Source organism: Cervus canadensis, chromosome 24 (assembly GCF_019320065.1).
Source record: "Cervus canadensis isolate Bull #8, Minnesota chromosome 24, ASM1932006v1, whole genome shotgun sequence".
Taxonomy (NCBI): domain Eukaryota; kingdom Metazoa; phylum Chordata; class Mammalia; order Artiodactyla; family Cervidae; genus Cervus; species Cervus canadensis.
In genome coordinates, this window is record NC_057409.1 from 46,026,082 (window position 1) to 46,043,427 (window position 17,346).

General features: G+C 38.5%; 1 protein-coding gene across 4 annotated transcripts in view; it reads left to right on the forward strand.

The window, feature by feature from the left end:
* The window catches only part of SATB2 (SATB homeobox 2), a 212,429-nt gene extending 198,871 nt beyond the window's left edge, over positions 1–13,558 (forward strand). For all 4 annotated transcript variants that reach the window (XM_043445524.1, XM_043445523.1, XM_043445522.1 and 1 more), the window contains one exon: positions 10,401–13,558. In XM_043445524.1, the coding sequence (XP_043301459.1) occupies positions 10,401–10,862 (462 nt within the window). In that variant the 3' untranslated portion in view covers positions 10,863–13,558. The remainder of the gene's footprint in view (positions 1–10,400) is intronic.
* Positions 13,559–17,346: the final 3,788 nt, after the last annotated feature.

A 17,346-nucleotide genomic window follows, 5' to 3' on the forward strand; every position in this document is an offset into this window, starting at 1 on the left:
TTGCCCAGCTACCTCTAGAGTCTGCAGACTCTGGCCACTCAGTATAGTCAGATTAAGGACTACAACACATTTTTTTTTTAACCCAAACCATACCGAAGTTGTTGGTGTAGTTGTTCTCAATTTGTTACTAAAGAGGAAATGATATAAGCCAAAGGCTGTTTTAAGAACTATGCTTCCTCTAAACCCCCAAGTTTAACAGATTATTGTGTCATACTGTTTTTATGCTTTTATCTTTGACCAAAGTGTTTATTTTGAGAAACAATTATTAAACTGCATTAAAAACATACACGATGTTCCAATGCCATCTTGGTTACAATATTAAAGGAAACTCAGACTAAGGCTGGATGAAATTGAACACATATTTCCATGTCAGACTTCCTACCATTTTGCTTGTTTGTATTGATTTCTCTTGACATGGTCTTCTTTTATTGAGCACTACTCTTTTTTTTTTTTTTTTGGTTCTTATTCTCTTTCCCCTCCCTCCCCTCCCCAAATCCCCTTCCCATAACTGTATGTGCTAAGAGCAATTGTAAAAGGAGACCAACTTATATTAAACCTGCCTGGAGTCAAAATGTAATCTAACACCTGTAGTCTGCAATTTGTCATCACTTCATGGATACTATTTTTTTTTTTTAATAACAGATTTCCTGAGTTTTGACCTTAGGATACTGTATAATCCAAAAAAAAATCAACAAAACTAAACCATAGTTTTTAATAAGTCTTATAATGTTAGAATGTGAAATTACAACCATAAGAACCAACTCAAGTAACACCATTTGAAGTTAGAAACAGTGCTAAGTTGTACATCTAGGCAGATACATTTTGCCTGTGAAAATGTCTCTGAATGATAAAGTCAAGAGGCAAATCATAATGCTGAGTACTTTCTCCTACACTTGTTCTCTAATACCCTCCTAGGTGACTAAGCTCAAGTAAGGATATTTTTAACTCTAAGATCCATTTTGAGTTTTATAGTAAATGGTTTAGTTTTCATTAGGGCTAAGACAGAGCTATATATTCAGTATGATTTATGTGGTATAGAGTTTTCAAACTTTTTAGTGTTGGGATCTCCTTTCACTATTCCTATTAAGGACCCCATACTTACCATATTTGAAATTAGTTCTGAGAAAACATAAATGTTTATTTTTTTTTAAATAACTATAAATATTATGTGTGTAAATGATATATTTTAATGAAGATCACTGTATCCCCCCCCCAAAAAAATATAAGAAGACTACCATTGTTTTAAATATATTTTTGCAAATATTTTTAACGTCTGACTTAATGGAAGATTATCATAATTGCTTCTGTATTCATTCTGATATACAAAGTGTAGCTTGTAGTTTGGTTGACGTAAATGAAGAAAAGCAAGCCTTACACAGACATGTAATTAGAAAAGGAAGGGATATTTTAATAGCCTTTCCAGGAAATTATGATTTTCTGTTTTGATACAAAACTTTACAAGTGGTAGTTTCTTAAAGGTTAGTTGCAGAGTGGAATCTAAAATGATACCAGTGAACTTTCATATTTTTTTACATTATAATTCATTTGTCTGCCTTTCACTTTGAATAAATATTTTACCTATTCATAATTTTATAATATCAATATTTATAAAATATTTATAAAATATTGATATAGTGAGTTATGCAGATCTTCTAAATATTGACACATTTCATTGTATGACATATTTTTTTAATAATTCTTAAAACTTAATAATTTTTAATAATTCTTAAATCATCACCAGTATCATCAGGGAGGTATTTAAGTATAGGGGAACTAAGTTTTTAGTGGAAGTTACAAGTTTTCCAAATTTTTTATTTTCACCAGGCAGGTAGAATTTAATCATTGACAACAAATTGTACAGTTTTTTTTTTTTTTTTTAATCAACAGGCTCACTTCATTTTTAAGAAAATGTCTGCCAGAAATCTAAGTCTGAATAACCATAGTATGCCTGTTGGTTGTTATTTCAAATAAAAATGATATTTCTTTCATTACAAAGGTGCTAGTTCGGCTTTCAACTCACACAATTGCACAAATGCTCTTTGCTCAGACAGTAAAGAATCTGCCTGCAATGCAGGAGACCCAGATTCTATCCGTGGGTTGGGAAGATCCCCTGGAGAAGGGAATGGCTATGTACCTCAGTATTCTTGTCTGGAGACTTCCATGGACAGAGGAGCCTGGCGGACTGCGGTCCATAGGGTTGCGAAGAGTTCGACATTACTCAGTGACTTTCACTTCACTTCTTTCTCATGAGAACTATTTTACTTAGGTATGTCACAGAAGTGTATTCTCTCTCTTCATCCTTATAAAACTGCAAGGAAGATTTTATAGATTAATAAACGCTATGGTTCTAAGCGTTCTATGGTTCTAAGAAAGTAACTTGCTCAAACTGCTAGTAAGCAGATGTGCTTTTTAGGATAAAGACTGGATTCAAAACCAGAACTTTGTAACCTTACAACTCCTGCTAACAACTTTTATGTAAAAGCAACCTTAAGGATTATGCAGTGCCCTGGAGCTGATTTTAGCACAAAAAAATGGTAAAAACAAACAAATGCCACAAACTATTAGATATAAGTTCCTGTAATGAGGGATGGTTTCTTTACTTTAAAGCATAGTTTTGCTGAAAATGAATAATAGCAAGAAATAGTAAGTTGCACAGAACAAAAATAGTAACCGGACTGCAATTAAAGGAAGAGAGGATGTGGATTAATCCAGCGCAGCAGAAGAAAGATGTACTGAGCACTTAGATGTGCCCGTGTGTAGCTCACAGTCCAACAGGTGAGAGAGATGTATGATAGTTACATTAATTATTAATTACTAATGCTAAATTCTCCCCACTGAGTTCTGAGCCAAAATTAAAAGTCTTAAATGCTGATTTTGAAAAAAAAGGAAAATTAGAGGGTAGAGCTCGGTTGTTGAAACTTAAGACAAATATCTCAGTTATATTATATTTTACATATATAGTATATTTTAAAAATAGCAGTACTTACTCATTTAACAAATTCTAATTGAGTTAGGCATGGGGCTTTCCAGTTGTTCTAACCAGTTTTTCTTATTGCCTGTTAAGTATACTTTCTCAGAATTTTTAGTAGAAGAATGCGTCCCTTCTTTGGATAAACTATTTTACCTTCTGTTATTTTTGTTAACATTCTGTTATTTTAGATGAGGTAAAATTAAACAAGGAAAAGACTCTGTTATTGACTCAAATGCAGTTAGCAGTCACCTCCTGATGCGTCCTGCCGGAGAACCTGGATCTCTGGTGACGCTCGCTCACTCGTGCGGGTGAGGCTTGTCAGAGACGGACGCCGCCACCTGGGAGCCGAGCTTAGCCCCTTACCTATTACCCCACTGGATCAACCACCCTCTATAGTCACCTCCTTAATAATTTCTCATTTTCTCTATATAAAAAAGACCACAAAGTCTTGGCATATTATAAGTAATCCAGTTCACCCCATAATGATACAGTGAATTATATACTTTCCTAAACTTAATCATTCAGGATCTCACTTCCTTCCCTGCAGGCAAAAGCCATTATATTTTACACATGGCTCCCAGCTGGTTTTCATTGAGGCCTTCAAAATCTATTTGAACACTGAGCAGTTTAAGAAGAGCTGCTTTATCTTTCTTAGGCAGTCTTTGTCATGGTACCATTTTGTCCTTGTGTTTTTAAAATTTTCCATCTCTAAGGCAGAAAAACAACATATATCCTTATTGTGCTTTGCTACTGGGCAAGGCGGTGTTGGGTTTTATTTTGAAGTTGATGTCTCTTTTGAATATATTCACAGCCTTTCTTTCTTCATCGCTGTGTTCCTGTTCATTTATACACATGTATGTCATATTTCAGCCCAAAGAGATTTCAGTGAATACGTAAGAAGGCACTTATTAAACTTTTAAGTTTCTATTTGATTATATTCTACCCATAACTTTTTCATCAACACTTGACTGTTAGAGACAGGACTCCTTATTAGAAAGCTTTGTAGACTGCTAGGTCCAGTTATTATAGACACTCCGAAAATATTTGATAAATGAATTCTTTTTTTTTTTACTTTTTTAACCCAAGGTAAACATAATTTCTTTTAGACATGATAAACACTTCCGATGAAGAAGGCAGTCATCAGTTAAATGTAAGTTAACCATTCTTTTGAGGATAGAAGTGCCAGTGCATCCTTCTGATTGTTTTGATGATAGTATTGCTATTTGTGATACTGCATTGAAAGTCCAGTTATATATATATGAGCTGAGTTTTTCTTGCTATATATATATACACACACACACACAGGAATATTCCTCTTCAAGTCCTACTGTGTTTTGGGGTAGATCAGATGATGTGATTATAGCTCACAGAAGGGTTTCCCTCACCCTGATGGTAGAATGCCAAGGCCCCGCTGCCCTGGCTGGCCCTGACCACCCCTCGCTGTCCTTTCTCGCGGCGGAGGGCCGTCTGACACCGTGTCCCGTGATGGCAATGACAGAGCTTCTGTTGGAAATGTGCTATGTCGGTGCTGTCCAGTGTGGTGCTGGGCCGTGTGGTGATCCAGCACTGGAAATAACACTCGTGTGCCTGAGGGAGCTAAGTGTTTCTTCTTCTTTCAGTTTTAATGAATTTAGATGTTAGTAGCTGTGTGTGGCTAGTAAGCTGCTGTATTGGGTGGCACAGATTTAGCTTGCTGTCTCCCTCGATGTTCTTCAAAGAACACTTCAAAGAAGTGTACTTCTTCCTCCTAGTTTGTTCATTTGCTATTTTCCTCTGTCTGGGATGCCCTTCTTCATGGCTGGGTCCTCACTTCCTTCAGGCTTCTGCTCAAATGCCACCTTCTTAGGGAGCCTTCCTCGAATCACTGAATCTAAAATAACGTCATCTCCCCTCAGCTCTTCTGCATGCGCTTGCCCTGTTTTTGCTGATAGTATTCGTACCGCCTAATATCTTGTTTACGGTCTGTCTCCTCTGCTCTGGAGTGTTTGCCCAGTTTTCCCATGTGATCTTGCTCATAGAAGACAGGAGAACAGCATGTTTAAGGACATGGGATTTGAAATCAAATATGTTTTAGATTCCCAGTCCTGCTAATTAGAATCTATGAGACCTCTCATAAATTACCTATACTCTCTGAATCCCAGTTTTCTCATCATGAATGGAGTAAAAATACATAGTCCAGGATTATTGTGAAAATCAAATGCATTTATAGATTTAGGCGAGTGTTTAGGTTCATAATAAACTTTACATTAATGCCACCATCTATTATTAATATTAGTATTGAAGCTACCTAGATATCTCACTGCTATGAACCCTCATCATTATGTTTAAAAAATAACAATAGAAGCTACAAAAAAAGAAAGAGAAGACTTTCAAATAAACCTTTTAAAACTCTCTTTGTAGAAATTATCAGAAATGAATTGCTGACCAGTTTAAGCTCAATTTTGATGGAGAAAAATCCAAACCAAAATGAACTGGGATGAATTGTCAGGCTTCAGTTTGCAAAGGTCATGAGGAAAGGGATGGATAGCTATCTTTACAGAATGATATATTCTGTTATTTGGGAAAATCATGTGAAGAGAGATGATGGACTTTAGGAGTACAAAGGTCAGCTTCTGGGCCCATTTTGAAAAAGGGGAAAAAGGATGAGGCTGGAAAATGTGCAGACTTGGGCAGATTTATGTAACTATCTGGGTAGCTGCTCTATCATACTTACCTTTTTAAAAAAATATCAGAAAACAATCATCTGGGTTTGGAAAGAACTTGATAGGAAAGAGCTTATCTCTGTTCAGTTGGCAGGGCATTCTCTGTCTTGGTTGAAGTAATTGTAAATTTTGTGGTTTCAAAAAGCCCATCAGCCAGAAATATATGCCTGCACTGTCAGATGACCTGAGGAACAGGATGGTGTGTAGTCCATCCACCTGGAATCAGTGACAGTCTCAGGCTAGAGTTACTCAGGGTTCTGGCTGGGGACAGGAACCAAGCTTGAGTCATCCTAGTTAACACACAAGGAATTTCAAATATCTCTGAAAAGTTCAGGCAGAAAACCCAAAATTTAGTCAAGTGGGAGTTCAGAAATCAGTCCTATGAAGAAGTAACATGATCCTGCTGTTTAGATGGAGGATCTGGGAAGAGCGTTTGGACTGCCATCCCGCTGTTTCGATGGAGGATCTGGGAAGAGCATTTGGACCGCCATCCCTGTCTTTTGGCTGCACTCTGCTTTTGTTCAGAGTGTTCACACCATCGGAAGAAGTGCTGCCGACAGAAGAATTCCCTGATTGTCAGACTAATAAGCTACTACTTATAAGTGGCTAGTGAGGAAATGTAGGCAGTTCTTTTTGCTAAAAATTACCTACAGACAATAAGCAACTCTCTACCTGGAGTAATCAGAACATTTCAGGAGAGTAAACATAGTTGGGATTTGGGGACTCTTTTTGTCTCAGATATCATGCACATTGTACTCTTTCCTATCTGATCAAAGATGCTAGAAATATCATTTAACCTTCTTCATGCAAATACTGTTAGGCCTTCCAACTCAATATAGAATATTGACCTAACCCAGGATCTCTCACTTTGTAGATCATTTCTATTGCTGTTATTTCTCTGAAAAAAATCTTCCTCTCCTATGAGGGCAGTGACATTGTCATTGTTCCTTGGAAACCTACTTTCTTAGACTGACTGCTCCCTATGTTTAAAGTTTCCAACTTTGAGGGTGCTCTTGAAATGCTCCTTGTTTCCAGGTTGTTATTGATTCAGGTAGCACCTTCGCAAGGAACTGTGAGGACTAGATGAGTTAATCCATGTAAAGTTCTTGGAAATGCCTGGCACTGAGTAAGCATTCAATGAGTGGTGGCTGCTATGATAATTGTTTCCCCATTCCTTGTGGGGCTTCTCTCTATGCGTGCATTACTACTGCTGGGTTCAAAGTTAGAAGGGGAGGGAAAATAGGCCAATTGGTGGGACCTCAGGAGAAGAACAAACCCTATCATGCAGAAAGATTATAGTAACTTCAAAGTATAGTTTTGGAAAATCTCTTTAAATCTAACCAATGCACAATGGAAAACCCCTAAAGAACCAATCTAATTATTTAATTAAATGGAACCGTTATGCTGACTTTTACTACAGAAGGCAAGCATAATTTAGAAAATGGGGCATTTTAATTCTCTTTTGTTTTCCAATTAACGCAATTGCTCTAAAAGGAGGTCCTGTGCTTGAGTGTACATGTTCTATGAGTACATATTCCCTATGTAATTTCAGTCTCTCTCTTATTCTTTCTCATCCAAAAAAAAAACCAACCAAACAAAAAACTCTTACCTGTTGACATGGAGGTTTATTTATTACAGTGCTCAGGCTACCCAGATTACAACCTTGGAGCAAATATCTTCCTGCCGTCAAAGCTGCCCTGAACACGCAGGCCCACCACGCAGCTCTCCTCTCCCTGGGGCTATAATTAGGACGTTGAAGTAATGGAGCTCTCACTTTTTTGCTGATGCCAGCTCACCACAGCAGACCACATGAGTTTACTCTTAGTTGAAAGTGGTAAAGAAAATGCCAAGAACATTCATTTTAATTGGTCAACATTATGTGGGTCTTCAGTGCCACCGTTTTATGGTCCTCTGTTTTAGATTTCTTTCTGCCACCAGCCATCAGCCTATTATGATGGGTGTTCTTATGTGCATTTGATTATCCTTTTATTGTTATTTTGATTGTTACTTGTTTATGAATGATTACAAATTTCATCCTCTTTTTTTTTTTTTTTTACCTAAGTAACAATTTCATCTGCCCTATTAGCTATTAAATTCTATACAAAAGACTGACGTTTTCACTTTGGTGAAAAATTAGTTTTTCATCAAATAGTCCCTGAGACTAGGAGAGATGGCAGAGATTTTTTTTCTTAAATGCTTGCTCTGATGCTGGTATTTTGTAGTCTAAAACGTGGGTCATTAGGGTAATGTGTGGTGATGGTGGCTGTGGTGATACCAGTGATACGCTCGTGTAACTAGACATGTTTCTTCTGCGTTGATTGGACTGAGTTCACTTGAACTCTGGAAAATGTTTAATTTGTTACTCTAACATGGAAAACACCATGTAAATCAGGAGAGAATGGTAAAAGAGAAACATGTGTTTTTTTAAAAGTGAACTCACTATTCTTAAAAGTCTTGGGGCAGGGGTGATCCAGGAAGTTAGACACTGATCTGAGTGGAGGAAGTACAGTGTTTGCCTTTGACATTGATAGAAGACTTTGTCATGGGGACCTTCCTGGTAGCCTTTTAATTACATAGCACTCCTGCTAATGTTGCAAGATGTGAGTAGTAGCCAAATTCCTCTTCAGTGTCCCATGCACCTTCTCCCCTCTCCAGGAAGTCCTTCTCACATAGGCCTCTGAGGAGGATGGGGCAAGTTGTTCTGACAGTCTCCTCTGTGTTGCTTGCTTGCTTTGGTCAGACTGAAGAAGTTCGTGAGTAAATATTAAAATGGGAAACTATTTCATGCAGAGAGGACATTGTAAAAGCAGTTATGAAGATTAAGAATAAGTTTGCACAACTGGTGTCAAATGCGGCTTTCCTGATGGCTCAGCCGTAAAGAATCTGCCTGCAACGCAGGAGACACAGGAGACATGGTTTGATCTCTGGGTTGGGAAGATCCCTTAGAGGAGGAAATGGCAACCGACTCCACTGTTCTTGCGTGGACAGTGCCATGGACAGAGGAGCCTGGCAGGCGGTAGTCCAAAGGGGCACAAAGAGTCAGACACCACTGAGTGACTGGACGCAACTAGCGTCACATGACAAATTCATGCAATGAGTGATGAGTCTGATACCCTTTATTCAAGGGGGACAGTCCAGGCTGGGGGCCACAGTTCCTCACAAGCAGTGGGGCAGTCTTCTGGACATGACTTTAGAGCATTAGAAGTGGCAACACAGAAGACAGGGCCATGACTGGTGGGGATTGCGTATCTGACCTTGTTTAGAAAGATCGAAGAACAAGGAAGTAAGTATGGAGCCCAGAGCTGGCACTGCGCTCAGGGATGGACTGAATGGATACTGTGATTCTGGTCAAGCAGAGCATTTACAGCCAGCCACGTGAAAGTTCAGCCTGCTGGTGTGGCACCAGGCAGGAGTGGCCCCAACTTGGGTCTAGAAATTTTTTTAAATACTAGTTTTGTTTTATTTTTGAGTGGGGACTAGGTAGAAATGAAAGAGAAATTTAAATTAATTACAACTGGAAAGCCTTGACATGAAGGATAACAAAAAAAAAAAAGGGAGTGAGCTGCAAAACAAAGGATGACTAGTTTGTTCTCTGGCCTCAATGGTGGACTAGTGGCTAGGATTCCTGGTTTTCACCCAGGCTAATCAGGTTCAGTTCCTGGGCAGGGAACCAAGGTCTCACTTCAAGACACCAGGCATTATTGTCTCCTCGACATTAGTGATATTGAGAAGATCCATTTATGAGTATAAAGTAGTCATCTAAAGTTCGTAATTTAATAAAAAGTTGTATGTTTTTATATACATATTTTTAAAAAGCATTATTGTTTAAGGATTAAGATCAGGGTTAAAAGAAAATAAATTTAAGTTGTTCCTAATTTTATGGAATATTGATTTTCTGACTCAAATACTATTCCTCTGTTACAGTTCAAGACTAATTTATGAGGCCGATATAATAATGACTTATCATTTATTGGATTTTTGGTCTAAGCCAGAGGTAAACAAATTCTGACCCATGAACCAAATCCAAGCTACCTCTTGTTTTCATAAAGTTTATGGCAACATAGCCATGCTCATTTGTGTATGCTTACACTATAAAGATAGAATTGAAGCATTGCAACAGAGATGGTGAAGCCCTGCTAAGGCTAAAATATTTCCTACCTGGCCCTTTGCTGAAAAAGTTTGTCAACCTCTGGTTTGAGGCAGGCACTGTTCTTTACATGCAATACGTCATTTAATCCTTACAACATCCTTAGGAAATGTCTTATCCTTCTTTCATATATGATGAAATCGAGGCTTAAAGATGTTCAGTGTCTTGCACAGGGACGCCCAGCAATGTGAAAGAGTCTGGATGTGAATTCATGTGATCTCATATGTAGAGCCTGCACTTTTCATCCGGGTCCAGTTTCTTTGTCCTTGGGCTCCAGAGAGGTGGCCCATCATACTGGTTAACAGCAAGACCCTGGAACCAGATCCTTTGAATTTGAATAACCTTAGGCAACATGTGACTTAACTTCTTTGTGCCTCAGAATGGAAACATTGCTATTAGTAACCTCTTGTTTTATAGATGAGATTCTACAAATTCAGTTAAGTTTTCAGAAGACCTGAACTTAAAATGACTCCGCATCACTAGAATGCTAAGCAGACAGCGTGTATTTTAGGAGAATGATGCCTTTTGAAAGGTGAAATAGTGAATCAAATGTTATTATTATTTTTTTTTTAATTATCAGGTCCTTCATAGACAGCAGTCTCAGCCAGCCAAGGAGAGTTCTCCTCCCAGAGAAGAAGCACCCCCACCACCTCCTCCGACCGAAGACAGTTGTGCCAAAAAGCCTCGGTCTCGCACAAAGATCTCTTTGGAAGCCCTTGGTATCCTCCAAAGCTTCATTCATGATGTGGGCCTCTACCCTGATCAGGAAGCTATCCACACTCTTTCTGCTCAGCTGGATCTCCCCAAACACACCATCATCAAGTTCTTCCAGAACCAGCGGTACCACGTGAAACATCATGGGAAGCTCAAGGAACACCTGGGCTCAGCGGTAGATGTGGCCGAGTATAAGGACGAGGAGCTGCTGACGGAGTCAGAAGAGAATGACAGTGAAGAAGGCTCGGAGGAGATGTACAAAGTGGAGGCCGAGGAGGAGAATGCAGAGAAAAGTAAGGCTGCACCCGCTGAAATTGACCAGAGATAATGTGAACTCCAATCAGGCAAAGCAATACACCGGTCCAAGGATTTTCTGTTTTAGTTTTTCTGAAAACTTTTTTTTTTTTTGCCTTATTTTATTTTTGTCTTTTTTGGTCTTTTTGTTCTCCTTCCCCCCCTTTTTTATTTTTTTACATTTCTTTGTTGCACAGGATACACCTGTAAGACTGAATAAGTTCAGTATTTCCGAATCAGACATCGCCTTGGCAAAGACACTAAAGTGTTACGCTTTACAATGGACTGGATCGTAGTCATTATAATCGCAGGAGACTCTGCCTTCATTATCCTTGCACTTATGGAAGAGACACCAGGCAAGTTCCCAGATGAAAAGACCTACGAAATAAATGAAGGAAGCTACAAGTGTGTGTGTATATGTATATGTATATATCTATATATTTACATATATATATTAAATTGCATGGGACAGAGAACTTTACAATCCGAAAGAATAGACTGTGAAATGAGTTCTTAAAGAAGAGACTTGTTTATGTATTAAAAAAAAAAACCACTTCACAGTGAGTCGCTTTGGCTTTTTGATAAACTTGCGGCCTGCTCTCAGGGTGGGGTGACTTATTTTTGAATTCCTATTTATTTTCTGTGTTTGTCCCTGATTTTTTTTTTTTTTTTTAAATTCTATGGCTTCCTATCTGGCAGCTTGATGGGTAATTTTTGAGGTATGTATTTAACTAAATAAATCAACACTGCCAAAAAAAGTAAAAGAAAGAAAGAAGAAGAAAGTGGAAAAAAAAAATCAGGGCACCTTAAAATGATACCAGTCAAATTAATCTTAAAGACACAATGCACATTAAATGACTCGATGTGTTCCGTTACTCAGCTAGTCGTTACTGTAGTGAACAGGTGCATTTCTGTGGAATTCCAAGCGAGTGAAGCTGAAGTTCAGTGCAGAGAAAACTCGTCTGTTAGTGCAGCCTCGATAAAATGACATTTTAACATCAGACAAATGGAATTCACAGTATGAGCCACATTTTATTGTGAAATTTATTTACCTGCTCGTGGCTTCAGATCTTAAAATTAATAAGCCTGCTCATTTTAACTTGTTTATTGTTGCTGTTTTCTTTTTCTTTTCTTTTTTTAAAATAGAAAATAGTTCAGTGTAATGTTAAGTTAGAAAAGAAGTTGCTGCCCAGGTAAAGGGGCTCCTTCTCCAATAAATCCCCGTCCCTCCAGCTCCCGAGAGACGTTGCTCAGTTCTGTTTCACTTTGGGTGTCTTCTTCGTACACATTCCATCCACTTAACCAGACATTTTTAGTCCTTGCTCTCATGCACCTCATCCCTCCCCTGCTATGGGAGCAGCCCTAACGAAAACCTGTTTTTAAATCATTGTGCAGCTCCAGGCAATAGAGTAAGCAAAGCAATTTCAGTGGAATCACCTACTCGTCATAAACTGAAACATTTTCCCAGTTACCTACATAGCAGTTACCTTACGCAAAGCAGAACTAATGCTGACTGGCTGTTAGGGGAATGAGCATTAAAGCTGCAATCTACTATAGTTCTCCCACCGCCTTTAGCTTCCCATCAGAAAGCATTACTTCCCACTTCTAGTCATTGCAAGAGGAGACCTCACCTTCAGGACTGGCCGAGCGAACCTAACCCACACTTCAAGGTGGCCATCAAACAGTCCCACACGGTTGGATTTTTTTTAAAAGTTGTGCTCTCATGCAATCTTGTCAAAGACCTCATGCAATATCACTTTGAAAGTTATTTTCTGTTTACTACACAAACATTGTAATATAACTGTTAATACTATTTATATATTTGAAAGGTATAAAAGGTCGGAGTTAAAAAAAAAACAAAACCTCTATTTGTAGATATTAACTCAGAACTTACGATATACAGGGAGAAGACATGTTGCAATACAAGCTAATTCTAGCTGCTCAGTAACCTCTGGAGTTTTTAAAGGGACATTTTCCTGTACTTTTTCAAATAATGATGTTTAAAAAATTATCTTGACACGAGCGTCATATACCTTTGCAAAAGGATGGTGGTTTGCAGTCAAGCCCTGGGCCCATCCTTCCTATTTCTGTAGTATGCTGCAGCTTTAATCAGAAAGTCCATGGTTGCTGCTTCCTGATCTCCGAGTTACTCTTTTCCAAATTGTCTTCTTACACTGTTGCTGAAGGTCACTCTGTACATGTAATGGAAACTGATTTTGCCAAGCTCTTACAAGGTGGTTCATCTCTCGATGGCATCCGCATTTGGTATCTTTTACACTTCAACCAAAAATTTATTAGGTATTTTTCAATGCTAAGTCTTGCCTTTTATTTTTTAATTTCACTGCCAAGTTTGCAGTGGTTCTAAGTGAATCTGTGGGCATTTTAGCCTGTGGTCTTGCCAGATCTTTGCGAATTACAATGCATATATGTCTATTTATTCAATATCTGTCATATAATATCTATTTGGAAGAAGAAACTTTCTCTTGTAGTGCCTCTTGACAAAGCACAATTTCCTGCCCCACCCCTTTTTTTTTTGTGAAATGAAAAAACAAATTGTGTTTTATTGCGGTATCAACAATGTGAATAAGGATTAACATATTGTAAATGTTCTTTTTTCCATGTAAATCAACTATCTTTGTTATCACTAAGTGATAATTAATTTTTAACTTATGTGCATTGTTAGGCTGTTAGAATTTTTTGGTTGTTAAAATAAAACGCATTCAAAAAATATGACTTTGTTTGTCAAGTGTTTTGTTGGGCATTGCCTTCTTTCCCACTGAAGTTTTCATGTGGAATGAGACCTGGCGAGTGTGGAGTGTGAGGAAGCCCCATTCCCTTATTTACAATTGTACCTGCAATTACAAATGTTTGAGTCCTACCAATGAGAGAATTTAATTGTACATATAAATGTACATGCGTCTCTGGGTGTTTGTAAATGTATGCATGCTCACATCCTGAAGTTGGCAGCTGGGGGAGTCATTTGCCCAAACATTTTGTGGTATACAAACAAAACTCAGTGCATAAAGATATATTTATGGACTTGCTTCTTTATTTTTCTAGTGCATGTTTTCTGTTTATAATTAAAAACCCACAAATGACTGCATGTCAGGAAACTTTTGGAGCACATATGTCCATGGTTAATGGACATAATAAAAGTCTTTTATATTTAGAGCTGGGTACCATAATGTGAGCATAGAGGAATGCCGGAAGGATTGATGTATCTGAGAAATGTGTGAAAATGATGTTTTAGAAAGTGCTCACAATGGAAAAAATTGCTCAAAAGACCAAAGTTAATAAGGAAGGAGCAAGTGCTTAGCATCAGAACTGACAAAGAGAAAGTCAATTAAAAAGTGATTTTTTTTTCTTTTGATACTGTAAATTGTTTTTCCTGTCTTTTTTTTCTTTCTTTCTTTTTGTTTTTGGCACATGGTTGACATACAGATGTAATTTTTCTTTCCTTTTTTCCTCGATTTCACTTTCCTTTTTTCCAATGATTGTTGACAGCCCATGGACTATGTTAGATAAGTTTTGAGGACAGTTTGTGGAAATTGGGTGTTTACAGAAAGGCAAACAGCCCCATAGTATAGAGCACTAAAGATTTTTAAAGAAAAATGAGAGGTTCAATAGAGATGAAACATGTCTATGCAAATGTACATGAATTCTGCCTTTGGGATAAAGACATGGAAGTAAAGCATGTGTGAGATAGTCTGCCTTTTAGCACGAATGCTTTCCACCTTCATGAGATGGTATTTTCGGAGGTCATACTTCATCCAAAGTGACAAACTCAAAGCTGGGAGACTATGCCCAAGGATGGGTTGGCTTTTGTCTTTTAGAAGAGGGTCTGTGCTAGCAACTTTTATTTCCAACAATACAAAGTCAGAGGTTTCTTAACTATATGTTAAGTCATGTCATCTCAGAGTTGTCACTTTATGGGTTGGGTTTTTTTTTTTTTTCCCCTTAGAGAAGATATTTTCCTTTACACTGTTATTTCTCTTTCTGCAAAGCTTTAAACAAAGATTTAAAAGTCCTCACATTTTTTTCTAAAGGACAATCAGCATCATCATACAGTAAACATTTATTAAACATACACTCTAAACCAGATAATTTGCTAATAACTGAGGTGACAAGGAAAATTGTATAATTTAATGCTCTCCCCTCAAGGAGCTTATAACTTAATGGAAATGTATATCAATCCAGAAAAAGTGAAGTTGTCATCCAGTGATTATACTCAGACAGATGTGTATTTGTTTAGTGAGTGGTGCAAGCATGTGCTATAATTTAGAGAATGAGAATTATCATTGTTTGTGAGCTAGAATGGCCTTAGGATTGGCTGCATATCATTTTTAAAATTACAAAGTAGGAACAAGAGAAGAATTTACCTGTTTCTTATATAAAGGAAATTGCTGGGATAATCTGACTTCACAAAGTTGTCAGGGACTCAAACTCCTTCCAGTTCCACTTATCCCTATGTTCCTGTGTTCCCCTTTCCTTATGGTCCAGGATGATTGCTAGAGCCTTGCCATCACACCCACCTTTCAGACATCAGGATGGAAGAAGAAGTAAAGAATGGCATACTCCCTTCCTTTTGTGGGATGTCTTCAAGTCCTATGCTTAAATACAAGGGAGGGTGGTAAATGTTCCTAACTGTTCTGTTAATTCCAGAGAGAAGGGGAGAGTGGATACTTGGTGAGCAACTCACAGCCTCTGCCAGAGAAGGTATCAAAAAGGATGTTGAAGATAATAGATAAGAAGATAAGTACAAAAGCACATTTGTCCTGCTGCTACTTCTGTTACCTTCACCCTCTTCTTCCTTTCCATCCTGTGTTCTTTTCCTTGCTAAATTTAAGAATCAGTTAGAGCACCACTTCTTCCAGGAAGCCTTTCTGATCTGCCCTCAGTTCAGTTCAGTCGCTCAGTTGTGTCCAACTCTTTGTGACCCCATGGACTGCAGCACACCAGGCTTCCCTGTCCATCACCAACTCTTGGAGCCACTCAAACTCATGTCCATCGCGTCAGTGATGCCATCCAACCATCTCATTCTCTGTCATCCCTTTCTCCTGCCATCTTCCATCTTTCCCAGCATCAGGGTGTTTTCCAATGAGTCAGTTCTTTGCATCAGGTGGCCAAAGCATTGGAGTTTCAGTTTCAGGATTAGTCCTTCCAATGAATATTCAGGACTGATTTCCTTTAGGATTGACTGGTTGGATCTCCTTATAGTCCAAGGGACTCTCAAGGGTCTTCTCCAACACCACAGCTCAAAAGCATTAATGCTTTGGCACTCAGCTTTCTTTATAGTCCCAACTTTCACATCCATACATGACTCCTGGAAAGACCATAGCTTTGACTAGATGGACCTTTGTTGGTAATGTCTCTGCTTTTTAATATGCTGTCTAGGTTGGTCATAGCTTTCTTCCGAAGGAACAAGCATCTTTTAATTTCATGGCTTTAGTCACCATCTGCAGTGATTTTGGAGCCCAAGAAAATAAAGTCTCTCACTGTTTCCCCATCTATTTGCCAAGAAATGATGGGACCAGATGCCATGATCTTAGTTTTCTGAATGTTGAATTTTAAGACAACTTTTTCATGCTCCTCTTTCACTTCATTAAGAGGCTCTTTAGTCTTCTTCGCTGTCTACCATAAGGGTGGTGTCATCTGCATATCTGAGGTTATTGATATCTCTCCCGGCAATCTTGATTCCAGCTTGTGCTTCCTCCAGCCCAGCGTTTCTCATGATGTATTCTGCATATAAGTTAAATAAGCAGGGTGACAATATACAGCTTTGATGTACTTCTTTCCTGATTTGGAACCAGTCTGTTGTTCTATGTCTGGTTCTAACTGTTGCTTCCTGAGCTGCATACAGATTTCTTAGAAGGCAGGTCAGGTGGTCTGGTATTCCCATCTGTTTAAGAATTTTCCACAGTTTGTTGTGATCCACACAGTCAAAGGCTTTGGCGTAGTCAATAAAGCAGATGTTTTTCTGGAACTCTCTTGCTTTTTCGATGATCTGCCCTGCCAGTGTGGTTACAAATCCTCCTGTTCTCACATAGCATCCAGAGTATTCCACCATTACAGGTCTGTCCCAGGTCTTGTGGCATGTTGTGGTTGCTGTATTTGCTCAGTGGGAAGGTATGAAGTTTTTCTTTGCATTTATCCATGTACAGAAGTGGGGTTGGCTGGTGAAAATAGCAGGAGCCCCGGAGAAGTAGGTGTGACGATGTTTCTTCCAGCTCAGCATGTCCAGGAGTGACACACGGAGTCAGAGACAGAAGTGAAGAATGAAAAACGCAGCAAGGCCCAGGTGATTTAGAACCCTGCCGGCTCAACACAGCAGGGTGATGGTAGAGTCAGGACCTAAAGCCAAGACTGCATGTCTCCAAAGCTTGCATCTACTCTCCAGTATCACTCCACCTCTCTTTATGTCCTAGAATATCCTAGAAAGGCTGTATGAACTGCATGTCAATTTGTTGGTCAACATGTTTTGTATGAGATGACCTTTTGACTTCACCCACTTTTTCATC